The sequence below is a fragment of the Notechis scutatus genome, chromosome 10 (genome assembly GCF_049901735.1).
Source record: "Notechis scutatus isolate UNSWTSFEM ecotype Mainland chromosome 10, rNotScu1.2, whole genome shotgun sequence".
NCBI classification, from domain to species: Eukaryota; Metazoa; Chordata; class Lepidosauria; order Squamata; family Elapidae; genus Notechis; species Notechis scutatus.
The window spans coordinates 9,595,142-9,613,077 of NC_142018.1; the positions used below are offsets into that span (position 1 = coordinate 9,595,142).

General features: G+C 42.5%; 1 protein-coding gene across 2 annotated transcripts in view; it reads right to left on the reverse strand.

Annotated features, from left to right (window-relative positions):
* Positions 1-17,821, reverse strand: part of BRWD3 (bromodomain and WD repeat domain containing 3) — a 65,642-nt gene extending 47,821 nt beyond the window's left edge. For both annotated transcript variants that reach the window (XM_087972079.1, XM_026674657.2), the window contains exons 1-9: positions 17,484-17,821; positions 17,300-17,358; positions 17,149-17,178; positions 16,024-16,083; positions 7,220-7,370; positions 5,243-5,341; positions 2,350-2,510; positions 1,073-1,294; positions 663-763 (exon numbers count right to left, since the gene is read on the reverse strand). In XM_087972079.1, coding sequence (XP_087828205.1) covers positions 663-763; positions 1,073-1,294; positions 2,350-2,510; positions 5,243-5,341; positions 7,220-7,370; positions 16,024-16,083; positions 17,149-17,178; positions 17,300-17,358; positions 17,484-17,514 — 914 coding nt within the window. In that variant the 5' untranslated portion in view covers positions 17,515-17,821. The remainder of the gene's footprint in view (positions 1-662; positions 764-1,072; positions 1,295-2,349; positions 2,511-5,242; positions 5,342-7,219; positions 7,371-16,023; positions 16,084-17,148; positions 17,179-17,299; positions 17,359-17,483) is intronic.
* Positions 17,822-17,936: the final 115 nt, after the last annotated feature.

Below are 17,936 nucleotides of genomic sequence, written 5' to 3' on the forward strand. Positions count from 1 at the left end.
ACTAAGAAATCTGTCTCAATTCTTAAGATCTAATTACTTGGTTCACACATTGCACTAAACCAGGGTTTCTTAACATTGGCAACTTTAAGATATGCGGACTTCAACTCCCAGAACTCCCAGCTAACATGCTGACCAGGGAATTCTGGGAGTTTTAGTCCACCCAACTGAAAATTGCCAAAGTTAGAAACACTGCACTAAACCAAAACTCAGGCAAATAGATGGATCGACATATGTAACAACAACCACATCAATTTCAATTCCGTGTTTTCCATCCAAAAGTACATAAAGAGATAAACTGGATCTTTTCGTTTGCTCAAACAGAGTTATGCTTTCCGCTTCCACATTCTTCTAATTTATCACAGAGAAATTCTGTATCCTTCAAACACCTGGGATTTTAACATCTATATGCCTTAGACAGCAAATTCAGCAGAAAGATTTATATGAGTTATAATCAGAAAGGTCCGGAAGAATTCAGATCGTTTGTCAGTCTTCATTCTCAACTGATGCTACACTTAATTATAATGCACAGTTGTTTTATCTTTTATCTCTTTCATTGCATCAATCTAGGGATTCTAATAAATGCTACTATCCCTCCTGAAATTTATATAGCATTGCTGCTCAGTAGCAAAGGCCAAGAGAATAGATCAAATAAAACAACATACTTGAATTTCATTGTGTTTAAATGCCATTGCCAGAAACAAATTGTTCCATCAGCACCAGTAGAAGTGAGGTATCGAGTTGTTCCTTTTCTTGCAGGGGAAAACTAAAAATCAAAAGAACGAAAGTTGTAATAAACAGGCAAAATACTTCCTTCCTATACCTTTACAAAAATGCAACAGCAGCCATCTGCTAACACAAAAACTTACCATTTTGATATGAACCATATTCCCTTTATAATTAAGAAAAGCGACAGATCAGACAAGAATATTCAAAGAGCAAGTGATCTGACAAAGCCAAAAATCGTTTGAAGACTATTAACCCAGAAAATAGCAAGGAAATGCAGTTTTAATTCTCGCTGTTTAGCAAAAAGTAAAGGCCTGGGAAGAGCAGAGGAAATCCTCCCTTCTCTCACCTGTATGGAAGTAATGGACGCTGAGTGGCCCAACAGCACCGCCACTGGTGCACAAGTTCGAAGACACCAGACTCTGACAACCTTGTCACAACTGCCTGCAGCAAGGAGGGTATTCTCATAACTGACAGCCATGTCAGAAATTTCAGCTGAATGTCCTCGGAGGGTTGAAAGCAAACGGCCGTTATCTGTAGCCCAAATTTTCACCAAGCAATCATCTGAACCCTAATGTTTCATGCAAAAAACAACAACAACAGAATAAAAGAGTCAGAAGGGACTTTGGAGGTCTTCTAGTCCAACCCCCTGCTCAAGCAGGAAACCCTATGTCAACCCTGAAGTTGGCCGAACGGTGGGAATTTTCTTTTGGGTAGTTTTTCTTTAGGGAGTTTCTTCTTCTCACAGCTTCAGGGCTGACAGAGCCTGGAACGAAGGAGCCACGGAGTGGGGGATGCAGAGATAGCTGGGGCGCTGTAGCCAAAATAAAACTATTTCTCCTGGGAACCAAGGACATTGGTGCAGGTGTTCGAAAGGTGGAGACTGTGGTCACCTAGCAACTGGGCTGTATGCTGATTGGACCATGGGACTGGAGATTCTGGGTGGAAGTGACAAAGTTTTACTTTTATTTGGGGGGGAAAACCAGCAGCAATTTAGAGACGGTTTTCCACCAGGAATGTCCCAATTTGGTATGTCCCAGTAAAATGTTCTTTGAGGAATTTGCCTGCCTTGGAGTTCTTATTGAATGGGATGTATTACTTGGAATCCTGACACTCTATACCATTCAGACCATTTCAAACTCCAAAGTCTAACATGCAGAAATGCCACTCTTTCCCCGTAAGACTCCTTTTTTTAAAAAAAAAAATACCTTATTAAAGTTCAAGATATTAAAAAGTTTCCAAAAAGCAGAATATGAAAAATGTTTACAAAAATTTCTGTAATAGAAATTATATCGACATCTTTCAATATCATTTTCTTGACAGTACACTAAATACCATATATACACATAGAAGCCCACTAAGACGGCAGAGTTTCTCGATTTTGGCAACAGTAACCAACAAACAAATAACATTTATTTAACATTTATAACATTTGTAGGATTCAGTATTTGAAACATAACGGAAGTTGATTTCTGAAGCCAATAATGATACAGTAACACCACCTAGTTTCAGAAAACATATTATACAAATTCAAAGTAAAACCCCCAGTACAAGAAGCTTTAAAAAAAAAAAGAGCCCAGCAAAATTATTCAATATTATAGAATATTTCAATTCTATTCCACTCACAGTGAAAATTCGTCTCCCAGCACGATCAAACGCTATACAATACACAGATGATAAATGGCCCAGAATTCTCTTGTGCATCTTGATGTGTTGATAAAAAGATGTTGGGAACAAATGGCTGAAACGTCCATATCCAGTCAACTGTCTGGCTCCTATTAGGGTCACTGCCAAATGAGAAAAATGCTGTTATCCTGATTATGCTTTTCTTTAATTGACCTCATTTTAATGGTCTATTCCTGTCTGCCGGCAAAAGAGAGTGTTATCCTGGGTAAGAATTAGCACTTGAGTTAAATATCTGCTCTAGGAACATTTTGGGAAAGAGGTGACATTCATAGATTTTCACGGGTACAGGTATGCAGGTCTTGTTCAGGTCTTCTCCCGTGTAAGATTGAGAGTATCTTGGCGACGTTTCAACGAGGTCCCACTCGCCATCTTCAGGTTGGTACTTTCGGCTTTGTGCTTGTGCGAGCAAAGCGTGATCGGAGCTGCCGTCTCTCTATAAATACTGGTGGGGAGGTTGGCTGTGTTGTCATTTCTTGATTGGCTGATGGAGTTGATGTTTGCAAACATCAACTCCATCAGCCAATCAAGAAATGACAACACAGCCAACCTCCCCACCAGTATTTATACTTAAGCCTGATGATGGCAGATGAGATTCTGCCGAAATGTCGCTACAACTTTAAAAGCACAACTATAATGATATGGGAAAACACCCGAACAAAGCTGAATACCATACATGAACACAAAAATGCAGTAAAAAAGCTGGAACACACTTCCTCACTAGCCCAACACATGAAAGCCACAGGTCATAGCATCAACTTCAATGGCACCAAAACCCTAGCCACTATAGAAAACCCCAGCCACAGAATCATCAGAGAAGCCATAGAGATTGAAAAAAGACCTGAAAGCATGAATAGAAGAGATGATTCTACCAGACTGTCAATCATTTGGAAGCCTGCACTCACAAACAAAAAAATCTCCACACCACAAGCCAGGCAAACACCTGGGCACAAACAGATCCCCCTGATACCTCCAGCTCAAACACACCCCAACCAGGCACCCAGATGAAACCTAGCTTCCTAACAAATGATAGCAGTCCATTTACTTGGAGCCAAGCTGCACTAAAAGCCTCCAATACAGGAACACAATGTTGCCAGCCAATCAAGACAAAAAAAAGCCACAAAACGGAAGATATTAGAAACACCAATCAAGCAGAACACAGCAAACTCCAAAACCAATAAACACAGACCAAGACTCCCAACCAATCAGGATGAAGAAAAAACCATTCTGGCACAGCAGTAGGCTAGCCCCAAATTTAAAACTGAAACAACTGTAAAAGTCTGACTCACAGACGAACACAATACAGAAGCCTGATGATGGCAGATGAGATTCTGCGAAACGTTGCTACAACTTTAAAAGCACAACTATAATGACGTGGGAAAATACCCGAACAAAGCTGAATACCATACATGTAAGTACCACGAAAACTTATGAATATATATATATATATATATATATATATATATATATATATATATATATATATATATATATATATATATATATATATATATATATACACATACATACATACATACATACATACATACATACATATATATATATATATATATGGGGAGACATTCAGCTTTGTTCGGGTATTTTCCCACGTCATTGTAGTTGTACAAGTTGTAGCAACGTCGGCAGAATCTCATCTGCCATCATCAGGCTTCTGATTGTGTCCGTCTGGCAGATGAGATTCTGCGAAACGTTGCTACAACTTTAAAAGCACAACTACAATGACGTGGGAAAATACCCGAACAAAGCTAAATGCCATACATGTAAGTACCTGCGAAAACTTAAGAAAACATATATATATATAAACCCTGCCATTGGCCTTTCATCATTTGTTAAAGCAATGGCAATTTTTTTTATATACATACACATACACATCTCTCTCTCTCTCTCTCTCTCTCTTTCTCTCTCACACACACACAGACACACACACATATAAATTTGCCATTGCTTTAACAAATGATGAAAGGCCAATGCCAGGGTTAATTTAGAACAGAACAGCCCAATGACATACCAGCAATTTAGGAAATTATCCAGAGAGAAAAGCACAGCTAATGTGGAAACTTCTCTGTGTTTGTTTCTCAGTCACCGGAATGTTTATTCACTCAATGGCTGGCAAATTCTTTGAGCGTGAATTTGGGTATCTAATCTGAAGTTACAATGAAGCATTTTCCTAATTTAATCATTCTGTTCCAGATTGCATTCCTAAAATTAGGATGGATCCTTTGGCTTCAAATAGCAGCCATGTTTTCATTATTAGCAGAGGAGAGAAAAAGAAATCCTTTCTACTTTAGCCTTGTAACAGTTCCAAGCTGACCCGCTGAAAGTTTGCCCACTGTGGTTAAAGTACCAGGCTAGAAAGCCAGAGGCCGTGAGTTCAAGTCCTGCCTTAGCCATGAAAGCCAGCTGGGTGACTTTGAGCCAGTCACTCTCTAGGAAGCCATGGTGGCGCAGTAGTTAGAATGCAACGTTGCACGCTAACTCTTCCCGCTGCCAGGAGTTCGATCCTGACTGGCTCAAGGTTGATTTATATTTCCAAGGTCGGTAAGATAAGGACCCAAAATTGTTGGGGGCAAGATGCTGACTCTGTAAACCACTCAGTGAGGGCTATAAAGGACTGTGAAATGGTACCTAACTCTAAGTGCTGTTGTTATTGTTCAGTTCAACCCACTTCACATATACTGTTGTGGAGAAAATAGGAGAAGTATGCATTGCATGTGTTTGCCACCTTCAGTTATTTGTAAAAATAATAAAGGTGGTGGGATAGAAACAAACAAAACATTGAAATATAGCATTAGCATATAAGAAAGTTGTTCCTTACCCACATTTGGTGGCTTCCCATAGTTTATGGGGACTTCGGGAGGTCTGCCCCGATGGAGGGCTGCAAATGCGGAACCTTTCCAGGCCGTGTGCCTGCATTCTGTGCAAACGAGATTCAGAGCAGATCAATCAATTTATTACAATCTTAGTGTCAACTCATAAAATATTTCTATGGTCTTTTTAGAGTTGCCAACAGAGACAGGGAGGGGGGAGCAGTGCGGCAGCTTGCAAACCAAAACTACATTCCATAAACTTTTTCAAAGATAGTAACTAGGTGACTGAAGTTTCTGCCGGGCAAAATTCTAACTGAATTTGGCCATGAATGTGTCCCATTGCAGAACATGAATTGTGATACACCCAGGGGGTGGGAGGAAAACCAGGGTCAAGGGTGACAATGAATGATGTGTCTCAGAGAGTCGGCTACATCCAGGCAATGCCAGACATGTTAACTCCCAATAAATCCTTTTGAAGTTTTGGAACTTTGGCTCGAGACTCAGGATTTGAATGGGGTTAAGTGCTGGAATCCTGACACTTAGACCAGAGACCAGAACGAATAAAAACGCTCAGTAAATATATAATTAAAAATTCTAGTATAAAATAATAAACAACTAAACTCTATAATAAAAATCCAGTCCATCAATTATAAATGGTCTAACTATGCTACTATTACAGTCCATAAACTGTGTGGCCCATTGTAGGTTCAATGCTAAAAGGGAAAAGACTAAGCAGCGCAAAGGGTTTGCCACACTTGTTGTATAACGTAACTATGGTGGAGAAGAGACGTGTTTGCAACGAAGCCCCAGTGCTGCTGTGCAGAATCTGGCCACCTGTGCTGTAGTTATGGACTATTCATCCTTAAGCAGCCACTGTGTCAACTCAGAAAACTTTCTTATGCCTGTTTTAGTTGTTGCCCTTAAAAAAAAAAATGGGAGGGGGGAGGAAGGAAATCTGGAAGAGCAGTTGAAAGCGAAAGTACGTTCCAACTCTTATCTTTAAAAGACTGTAACTAAACTACCCGAGTTTTTGCCTGCAAACATATTTAATTTGGAGAACATGAATGATGACACCCAGCCCGTGAACGAGCTCAATTGGAGAATCTGGGGAGAGGAGGAAAACAGGATCACAGGGGACTGTAAATTATGTATGCCAGAGTTGGCTTCATACAGGGCAGTCCCAGTATGTCACCTCTAATGAACCCTTTGAAGTTTTTTGACGTTTGGCTCAAGGATCATGATTTAATTAGGGTGATTGCTGGAATCCTGTCACACCGAAGATAGGTAGTATCAGAGCAGACAGGATACCAAGCAGTTAAAGGCAGAATATGTTTTTTCCCCTAATCTCCGTGTAAAAGGAACATCTAAGGAGCATGTGAGCCACATTCTCCACCTCTCCTGAGCCGCAGGACCAGAGTCCTTCCATCAATGATATTCTTTTATACTTGCTGTACAGGGAGGCCGATGGAAGCGCATGGCCCCGTGTGAGTGAAAATGCTTTCTGGTGGTTTGTGGACTTCAACTGACTAAGACAGCTGGCAGGAGCAACAACACATCTAATGGCATCTGGGGCCAGAAACAGCAGAGCTTTTCCTGAGTCCGCTAAGAGCGGGTCAAAATCCTGACCTGTAGCCCAGTTATTATTATTTTTCCTGCTCAAAACTATACAGTACCCCTTTTCCTGCTCTTTCCCATCCTTTTCTTCTCTGCCAAGCTGTTTGCAGGAAATGGTTTTAGTTCCTTTTTCAAAAACCAAGACACGTCAGAAAATCCACGTTTCCAAAAGACCCCTTTCCCTGCCTCTTTTAAGGTTTTGATTTACCCGTTTTAGTTACCCTGTTATTAACTTGTCGGAAGAGGGACGCAGTTAAAAAAAAAATCATGCTTCAACCGCTTAGAGCCTGCGGCTTGTTCTATTGTACGGGACTTTGGTTGCAAACCTTGCCTCTAGAAGGTGGAATATATGTAAAAGAACAACGTCTTACCTTTGGCTGCCCTTAGTAAAGACTGCCGTCCCACTCCTAGTAAAGTTTGCACTCCAAGTACACTTTGTGGGATCTCCTTATCTAACAGAGGTCCAATTCGCTCACAGATTTTAAGGAGGTAATCCGGGGGGATATGAACATTGGCTGCTACCTGAATATTTTTAAAAATAAAAACAATAATAATATATGAGCAGGCTTTGTTTTACATCCAACCTTAATTTGAGAGAGGCCAAGAGAAGTCAAGGTAGAAAGCATTTACAGGAAGTCCTCGACTTGCTAAGCAAGGCAGTTGAGAGAGAAATGTCCGATTCTACGAACATTTGGGGCAACTTTTAGGTTGTTAAGTGGATCATCGCAGTGAAGTGAACCGTATAGTTGTTAAAACAATTAGGTTCCCCCCCCACTGACTTTACGAGATGCGAAGCCCCCCCAGGGCAGGTTGTAAGTGTTGATCACATGATCCCCCCCAGGACATGGCAACACGTTGCAATTACATGCATGTTGCCAGGTACATGAATTTTGATCACATGACTGCAGGGGGGATGCTGAAGTGGTCATAAGTGCGAGGAGCAGTCGTAAGTCACTTTTTCCACTGCCGTTGTAACTCCAAATGGTTGCTAAATCAATGATTGTAAGGCAAGAACTGCCTGTACTTATACTTTTCTTAATATTTGTGAGTGACCCACCAACTCCTTCCTCTTTCACCGGCTCAGTTCTATACCCTAATCGGAGTAAACAAAGCAGAAAGGAACATATGTATATTAAGCTAGTAGCTTTGCTGCGAAACTATGTGATTGGGCTTAGTTTTTGGGGAGAAAAATAAGGGGAAAAATTCTGCCTCTGTCTACCAGCATCCATTGGTATTCATCTGGCTAGTGTCCTGTCAGTGTGTGAGAGAGGGCTGTTTGGAAACTGAATCAGTATTTGCTGTGTGAGCAAGAAAGAGACAGCAAGGATCCTGGGCGTGACTTAACTCAACCATTCTGTACTTGCTGCTGTGAAACTAAAACTGAAACTCCTCTCCTCTGCTTGTGTTTTGCATTTGGAATAGATTTCTTTTCAGGTAGGGAGGGGGAGTAGAACTCCTTAGCATCAGAGCGTGTTAATAATGATATATGAAATACTAATGGTTCTGGAGATTTTGTGATGATGCGTGAGTGGTATTTTGCGTGTGTGTGTGTGTGTGTATATATGTGTGTGTATGTATTTCTTCCCTCTTGTGTAAATACCAGCAGTCCTCGACTTACAACAGTTAATTTAGTGACCATTCAGAGTTACGACAACACTGAAAAAAAAGTGACTTACGACCATTTTCCACAGTTACGAACTTTGTAGAATCCCCATGGCCACATGATCAAAATTCAGATGCTGGGCTACTGGCTCATACTTATGACCATTGCCGTGTCCCAAAGTCATGGGACTGACAAACCAAGTCCATTGAGAAGCCAGATTCACTTAACAACTGGGTGACTAATCAATTGCAGTGATTCTCTTAACAACTGTGGCAAGGAAGGTGGTAAAATGAGACAAACCTCACTTAACAAATGTCTTGCTCTTAACAACAGAAAACTTGGCCTCAATTGTTGTCGTAAGTTGAAAACTACCTGTATTGCAAATCTATTGAATCGTGAATTGCACAAAGGGAGGCTCAGCCAATCTCATTGTACACATGTTGTACTCTGACAATAAAAGTAATAATAATAACAATAATAATGATAATAATAACAATAATAACAACAATAAAGATGAAAAAGAAATCTTGTGTTATCCCAATTGTAATTGGAGCCCTTGGAGCAAATACCTAAAGGGCTGCCTTGCTATTTGGAAATTTTGAATTTATCAGACTTGAATACCACGATTCTACAAAAAACCTACTTGGAACAGCTTATATCCTCCGACTCTACCTGAACAGTTCCTAGGTCCTTGGTTAGGACTTGAGCTGTCGAGCTATCAACCAGCCCCAAAGGCTGTGAATCTCACTAAAGATTAACCAGTAAAGATGAAACAGTGACCATTTAATCAGTGGGTGCAGCAAAATTTCACAAACTGACTACCTAGAACGCCATAACTGAGTTGCTAAAATCATTCACTGGAAACTGTGCCAAAAGTTTGGATTTGAGTATAGTAACAACTACTGGGAACATCAGGTTGAGAAGGTTCTGGAGAATGAAAAAGTCAAGATCTTGTGGGACTTCAGAATTCAGACGGACAGGCATTTGGCCCACAACACGCCTGACATAACAATAGTTGAAAAGAAAAAGATTTGGTTCATTGACATTGCAAATATCGGGACTTACAAATTGAAGTTGAGCGACTTTGGAAAAAGAAATTGTGTGTTATCCCAATTGTGATTGGAGCCCTTGGAACAATACCTAAAGGGCTATCTCACTATTTGGAAATTCTGAATTCATCAGACTTGAATACCCTGATTCTACAAAAAACCACCCTACTTGGAACAGCTTATATCCTCTGACGCTACCTGAACAGTTCCTAGGTCCTTGGTTAGGACTCGAGCTGTTGAGCTACCAACCAGCCCCAAAGGCTGTGAATCTCACTAAAGATCTAATAGTAATAATAATAACAACAACAATAAAGAATCCATAGATTCGTCCTTCAGAATAAGTAACATGTATTCCAAACACGGAGCCTTGTGCATACAAGCAATGAATCCTCTCATTCATTTCTATGAATCCTCTCTCATTCTATTCTTCACTCTTTAATAAAAGTCATCCATGCAATTTCTCATTACTTACTTCCTACTGTAATGGTTTGATACATTTTCATTTTAAAAATGCATTTCATTTTAAATACAGCAAATGATAAAAAAGGCCTGTGGGTTCCCCCCACTCCAGAAAGACAACAGTCTTCCCAAACACTTCTGACTGCGGCTCAGTGCGGAAATCACAGCAAACCATGATTTGTCTTCTGAAATACAGGTGCAAAATGCAACGCTACTGATGACGATGGTTGGAGTTGAACAGCAGAATCTCTAGAAAGCAACAGATGTAAGATAAATCTATAAAGGTGGTCCTGGACTTACAACAGTTCCTTTTAGTGACCGTTCAAAGTTACAATAGCCCTGGAAATAGTGACTTGTGACTGTTTTTCACACTTCTGATCACGGCAACATTCCCGTGGTCATGTGGTCAAAATTCAGCCGCTTGGCAACAGGCAAGAGAGATTGTAAAATAGTGCAAAATTCACTTAATAAATGTTTCGCTTAGCAACAGAAATGTTGGGCTTGGTTGTGGTCACATGTTGAAGACTATTTGCATAACACTCTTGGCTAGTCAACACTATGCCCAGTTTGTTGTGCAAATCTGGGAAAGTCACTCCAGTTTGGCAGGGATGGGCCACCAGGAAGGAAGGAAGGAAGGAAGGAAGGAAGGAAGGAAGGAAGGAAGGAAGGAAGGAAGGAAGGAAGGAAAGAAAGAAAGAAAGAAAGGGAGGGAGGGAGGGAGGGAGGGAGGGAGGGAGGGAGGAGGAAGGAAGGAAAGGAAGGAAGGAAAGAAAGAAAGAAAGAAAGAAAGAAAGAAAGAAAGAAAGAAAGAAAGAAAGAAGGAAGGAAGAAGGAAGGAAGGAAGGAAAGAAAAGAAGAAGGAAGGAAGGAGGGAGGGAGGGAGGGAGGGGAGGAAGAAGAAAGAAAGAAGAAAGAAAGAGGAAGAAAAGAAAGAAAGAAAGAAAGAAAGAAAGAAAGAAAGAAAGAAAGAAAGAAAGAAAGAAAGAAAGAAAAGAAAAGAAAGAAAGAAAGAGGGAGGGAGCCAGGGAGGGAAGGAAGGAAGGAGGGAAGGAAGGAAGGAAGGAAGGAAGGAAGGAAGGAAGGAAGGAAAGAAAGAAAGAAGGAAAGAAGAGAAAGAAAGAAAGAAGAGAAAGAAGGAAGGGAAGAAGAAAGAAGGAAGGAAGAGAAGAGAAAGAAAGAAAGGAAAGGAGGAAGGAAGGAGGAAGGAAGGAAGGAAGAAAAGAAAAGGACAGACCACACTTTCACATATTTCATGAATGGCTCAAGACCTGGACCAGGACTGAGGGACTCTGCGCAAATGGGCCTTCAGTCATTAGGCAGGCTTCAGCCGGTCCGTTTCACTCAACCGGACCTTTCCCAGAAGGTGGTTCTTCTGGAAAATTATAGGAGGTGGTGCTAGGGACACCACCACGGGAAAAGGCAGATATAAATAAAAGGAAAGAAACTGCTTCACCAGTTAAATAGTGTAAAGCGTGGGTGTCAGATTCCTGGCGTCACATTGCTGTCACGTGACGTATTGCAACTTTTTTCCTTCAAGGAGCTGGGGTAGGCATGCCCTGTGCATGTAAATGCTTCCGTATCCAGTTGAGCTTGTTTCTAGGCCCATGATGGTGAACCTATGGCACGCGTGTCGGAAGTGGCATGCAGAGCTATTTCTGCCGGCAAGTGAACTGTCGCCTGGAACAGATCCACTGCGCATGCCTGAGCACCTCCCACCAGCCAGCCGATTGTCAGGTATCTGCCACGCATGCGTGGAGGGCGGGGCACGGTCACATATGCATGTGCAGGGGCAGGGCGTGTGGGGGTGACACGCACATGCACATGGGTCGCATGTGCATGCACAGAGGCACGTGGCGCAGGGGGGTCGCACACACAGTGGGTGTCACATGTGTATTGCATTATGCGTGTGCATGCACACACACACACACACACACACACACACTTGTTCGGCACGCGACAACAAAAAGGTTAGCCATCACTGCTCTAGGGGGTTGTGCTCATTTCTGTTTCTTGGCCAAAGGAGCCAGTATTGTCTAAAGACCCTTCCGTGGTCATGTGGCCAGCATGACTATATGCCGAAAGCACATGGAACCTTCTCACCGAAGTGGTACCTATTTATCTACTTGCATTTGCATGCTTTTGAACTGCTAGGTGGGCAGGAACTGGGGCAAGGAATGGGAGCTCACCCTGTTGCGGGGTGCTTGGGTCTTGAGCCCAGGCTGTGAGCTTTCCAGCTGACAAACTCAGCATCTTTAATCTCTACATACTTGATAAATTAAGGAAATCCTATCAGAAAGACTGGAGATCTAAATGTCTCGAGTAATTCTTACCAAGAAGTCCAGTTTCCCACAATAGGCAAATGCATCTCTCCGCAAAAACCATTAGCAAGCATGAAAAGCTTAAATCTAAGAACTGAGGAGCAGAGTCATGCCAGTTTACCTCTGACAACACATTTAACTATTATTTAATTACAGATTAGAGAATAAATTTCCAACTGGTTTATACAACATGCTACTTTATAAAGCATAGTTTATATACTTCCATAGCTGTTTCCCACATTGCATTTAGCCAAAATCAAAAACATCCCATTAAGGCTTATCAAAATCTATGAACTCAGGTGCAGAAGTTTGTTTTAGCTAGGAAAGCTAAGAAACGTTAAGTTTTCTATGTCTGCTTCACAGTAATTTCACCTAGGGATTATTGCTGTATTTTGGGAAGAAGAATATCATTTGTAATTAAATTTATACAACTATAAATATTAATAAAATACTTGTTTTTAATTAAGCTATCAGAGAAGACTGCCTTAGAGGGCAGAAATAAGTACAATTAAACCAATGTCAGAACTAGTACCAGTTGCTCAGTGTAATGGATGTAACGTTGGGATACCTAATGAGCTGTACACCATAAAAACTATCACTTTTCACCCTTAGCGTTTTATACAGAATAAATGTCTAAAAACTCAATGTCGAACCTTTCCCTGCATTTTGGAAAAATGTATTCAGATTTGACCAGCCCTGAGCGATTTGGACAACAATGAACCAAATTCGCGCTGGTCATGTTAGATGCTCAGATGCCCTCTATAAGTGGGACAAAATACCATTACCAAATTGTGATTGTGGGACTGAAAAAGAAACTATTTAACACATAGTGACAGAGTGTCCAAACAGAGCCTATAATGGAGATTTCCCTGATTTCCTGGCTTTGACAAATGAATTAAAAACATATATTTGCAACTTAGATCTACCTTTGCAATCTTCCTGTTAATGAGATCAGATTTTACATTCTATGAGCTCCTAAAAGACTAGGACAGCCACGTGTTATAGATGCAATTCATTTGTAAATTAAGAACTACTTGATACTGGCAGACCTGTCTTAATGGAGGGGATATGAAGAGAGTTGGAGAGCTGGAGGTGGCAAAGTATCTTGGCTAAAGGCAGTTAACAAAATAATAAAGCCCCTTTGTGTTGTAAAAACAGCTGCAACCACAAAGAAGGGGTGGGGCATTTTCACACCTCTTAAGAACAGTATCCATTATTATTCAGCTGGTGACCAGTGTGTAGCACAGTGCCTTTTCAGGCCATTTACATTTTCGTCAGCAATGCCCCACCATTGCTTTAGGGCAGTTTTATTCCCAATTTAACTGAGCTGGGAAGCAGGGAAGCATGTACAGCAAATTGGATTTGCTCTCATCTTGTTCAGGCTCAAAAGTTATGCTGTTGGTCAAGTTTTTTTAGATTATAAAAAATGGAAGTGTGGATGGAATTGGAGGTGACGTTTTAACTCTCATTTGTAACAGCTAACCATGGCAGTGATGTGGGCTTTGGGAATGTTAATACAAACCAGGAAAAGAAATACACACAAAGGAATCATTAGAAGTTATACTGAAGAATAACATTAAGTACTTTTACAAGTAAGTTTCTTGTGGTTAATGGGGCTCCCTCATAGCTACATGTATCAAGGGGTAGTGTTTTAAAAGCTATAATTCATCTAAGATGTATTCAAAATCATTTTAGTCTTGGCTGATTAAAACAAGAAGAGGATAAGCAGTTCTTAGTATGAGGGGGAAAACCTGCAGTTTCAAAAATCTTACCTTTATCTTCAAACTGTGTTGGCTTATTTCAATTGTTTAATACTGGTATGAAATATTAAAACAGACAGGCTAATATATTAAAAGGGTAAAGAGGAAAGGAGTGCCCATTACAATTAAGCAAATCAAGTTTTAAATAAGATTTCATCTTCCTATTCACGCATATTATTTCCTAGGAACCGTATCCATTATTATCCCAACTTTTCCCTATTTAAACAGCAGTAATGTCAGAAGAAAACTGCCATAAACATGCTGGAAACTTCCAAAACTCAGGAAAAAAGATATGCAAACTGATATTGGCTTTCTAAGAAATTATCAGTTTCAGAATAATCCCAGTTTTATCTTGCATGACTAATTTTCACTCTGCTCTCCACTGTATTTACACTTTGAGATAAAGGAAATTACTTCATAGACAAGCATGTCTTCTGGCCTATGCCAATAAAACTGAAAGTTAAAGAGTACAAATGTAAATATTTTTTTAAGGAAGATCAACACTGAAAATTGCAAAACCCCTAATCCAGCTCACAAATATTCCTCAGGAGAAGTGTTCAGTATGTTAGTTTACCATTGATCTGACCAGATAAATGCCTGCACACAAAATACAAAAATTCTGGTTTTTGAACTATTTCCTTACAAATGTTCTAAACAAACCAAGCCTATGGAATCAATCTAGATAGACAATGAGCCAAGAGTATCTAGAAAAGTTTGTTATTACTTTTTCCTACTCTCATGGGTTCCCAGTTTATATAAAAGCACCTGATATACTGATACAACCATTCATGCTCCAAAAAGAAAAAGTGTTTAAGGTGTCAGGCTAGTTCTAGTCTCATTTTCAGCACAAAGCTAGCTGGATGACCTTGGGCCGGTCCCTCTCTTTCACCTTTGGGAAGAGGGCAATGGCAAACCACTTCTTTGTCTAGGAAATTTCTAAGTATCAATATTCACTTGAAGGCACACACATACACATACACACTGCAAAAAAGCTACAATAGAATGTGTATTCCAACTGAAGTAACCATAAAATGCAAGCATAAACAATTGCGCTATGCTGATTATGTTGTATCAAAAATGTAGCATTCGCCTACTGTGCATCTGATTTTCAAATCAGAACTGAAAAGGTCATCCCACATACTTTGCATCTAGCAAAATTAATCTGCACCAGTGTATTAGAGCTCTGTGTTCAGGGAATAGCTGCCTCTGAACCCCATTTCTGCATTATTCTTTTACCGGAATAAAGAGCTATAATGAACAAATTCCTATCCAAACTTTCTATCCAAGACATTTGTGTGAGTGGTTTTTCTTTCTTTTTTTTCTTTTTTTTGCTGTTACTGTTTTGTATAAATTGGGGTAACAGCTCTTTTATTTCACAAAGAAACAGGAATGTTCTTCATTTAAAATTATATACATGTCCTCACCTCTGCAAGCAAAATGTAATTGTTATGTTTAAAAATTCATTTACATTTTCTCATCAGGCTTAGAATACTAAATACAGACTTAGAATGCTAAATATCACTGTCCCTCAATAGGTTTTCTCTCTTAACCGTGGAGAAAAGGGATTATATATTTTTTCTTACTAATATAGAAAGATGAGAAGAAGAAAAAACCACCTCCTTTTCTTGGTTCCTGTATTAAAAGATACAACCAATCAGCTGGCACTTCTCATCACCCACAAGGAAATCCTATCTGAGAGACGCAGCACTATTGGTCTGGGCTGAAACTTCTTGTACATGCCCTCAAATAACCCTCCCTGCTTTCTTGACGGTGTATTTTGTTAGGAGGGGGAGAAAAAAAAACACACACAGAGAAAATTCCACAAACCAGCCAACAACTGGCTCCTAATATCCACACTTTTCCCTTTTCCAGATTTTCTATTGCAGCTGTGAAAACCAGCCAACCAACCAACCCCTTCTCCCTACCCCAAGCCAGCCCCCACCACTAAAACAAATGCTGAAATTTAAATGCCAAGATTCAACTCACCAGATCCTCAAAACTTCTTCGGTGTTCCTTTCCCTGCCAATCCAATCGCCTCGGGATCAGCTAGCAAAGAGGACGGGGAAAACAGTTGGCTCACACGTGAAACAGGGTGAGAAGTGGACTCCCTCCTCTCCTCCCCTACCACCAATTGAGGTTTTTGCTAATCCAGGATATGCACAGAGGTTGCATTTACACATTTGGGTGCAGTTGCCTAGTTTCTTAAACTATGGTTTTAGTCCCATCAGCTGCCACATACCAAGCTAGGAACTGCAGCTCACAAAGGAAGGGTCGTCCTAGGAACTCTTCTTCGGTCAAAACCAAGCCACATCTTGGCTTACTTCACAAATGGGAATGTCTTCCCCAGGGCCACCTGCGCCTGACTTTTGAATGGGGTACTCCCCATCCAAAGCAGACACCTAGGAGCCATTTCTGGTCCCAAAGGCTGAATATGCCCTTGGCTGTGCCATACGGGTCTCCTATTCATATGGAGCTAGTCCCTTGTCAAAAGGCTTTGCCCTGTGAGAACCAACACAACGGCTGTCCCGCCAACCAACCCTGGTTAAAAGCGGGGAGAAAAAACTTTATCCCATTGCTGCCTGTCCTCCTCCACCCCAAGCAATCCCCTAGCAGAATTGAGCAGGGTCTCGGTCCAGGAAATCTAGAAAAATTCCAGAATGTCCAATTGCTTTGGATTAAGCCCAACAGACGACCCCGCGTTCTTCCTGGTCTAAGCGCTCCTCTCATCCCTGTGTGCGTGTTCGCACGCACGCATCTTGTATGGAGGGAGAGAACAAGGAGATGCAGGGAAGATGCATAAACATTTTATAAAGGGAGAAAGTGGGAAGGGGGGAGAGAGAGAGAGAGAGAGAGAGAAAGGAGGCCCTTTCGTGGATGGGGACCCTCCCCATTAGGAATAAAACCTGAGTTCAGGGGTCCCGCATCAGGATGACTCCCAAGGGGATGACCTCCCATTAGCTTGCCAGGGATCCCATATCGGGACGACCCCTCCCCAGTCCTCCTTCCTTTAAAAGGAGGCAGAGGGACTCCTTGGGGGGGAGGCAGGGGGGCTCCTTGGGGGGCAGGGGGGGCTCCTTGGGGGGGCCTCCCCATTTTTTAAGGGTCCCTTACCTGGTGCTCCTCCAGCTCGGCCACCAGCACCTGCGGGAGAGGAAAGAGACAAAGGGGTGAGGAGGAGGAGGAGGGGGCATCCGCGACCCCAGCCCCAACTGGCACCCCATTCTCTCCCCCCCCCACCCCCATCCCACCCCGGACCCTTCACCTGGGCCGATTTCTTGCAGGGTCCGGACTGGAGGAAGCGGGCGATCAGGTAGTAGAGCTCTGCGGGCGAAGCAGGGCGAGAGGCGGTCAGAGCAGGCCGGCCAAGACCCCAAGAGACCCCCAACTACCCCCCACACACACCAGCCAGCCAGCCAGCCAGCCTCCTCCTTTCCTCCCTAGCTCACCGGCTTCCAGCTGGGTCGGAGCCCCCGCCATCCTCCGTCCGCCCGGAGCCGCAGGCCCGTCAGTTGGGGCGGCGGCGGGTCCGAAGCAGGCGGCGCTTCTCTGTCTCTCTCTGTGTGTCTCTCGCTCTCTCTCGCTCTCCGTCTCTCTCGCTCTCTTTCACGGCCGCCGCCGGCGAGGGGGCCGAGGAGTCTGGGCGGCCGCCTTCGCCCTCCGCCGCCGCCGCGCCGCCGGCCCCATGGAGCTGCGGTGGCCGCGGGACGGGCCGCCCGGCGACGCGCTCCCACCGGCTGCGGGAGAAAGAAGCGGCGGCGGCGGCGGCGGCGTCGTAGTCGTCGGCGTCGTGAGGGAGAGAGCCCGGGCGAGGGGAGCCGGCGGGGCTTGGGCGGAGGAGAACTGGGCAGTTTTCGGGGAGCCTCCGGCCGCGCGGGGGCGACGAGCGGGCCTGGCGGACG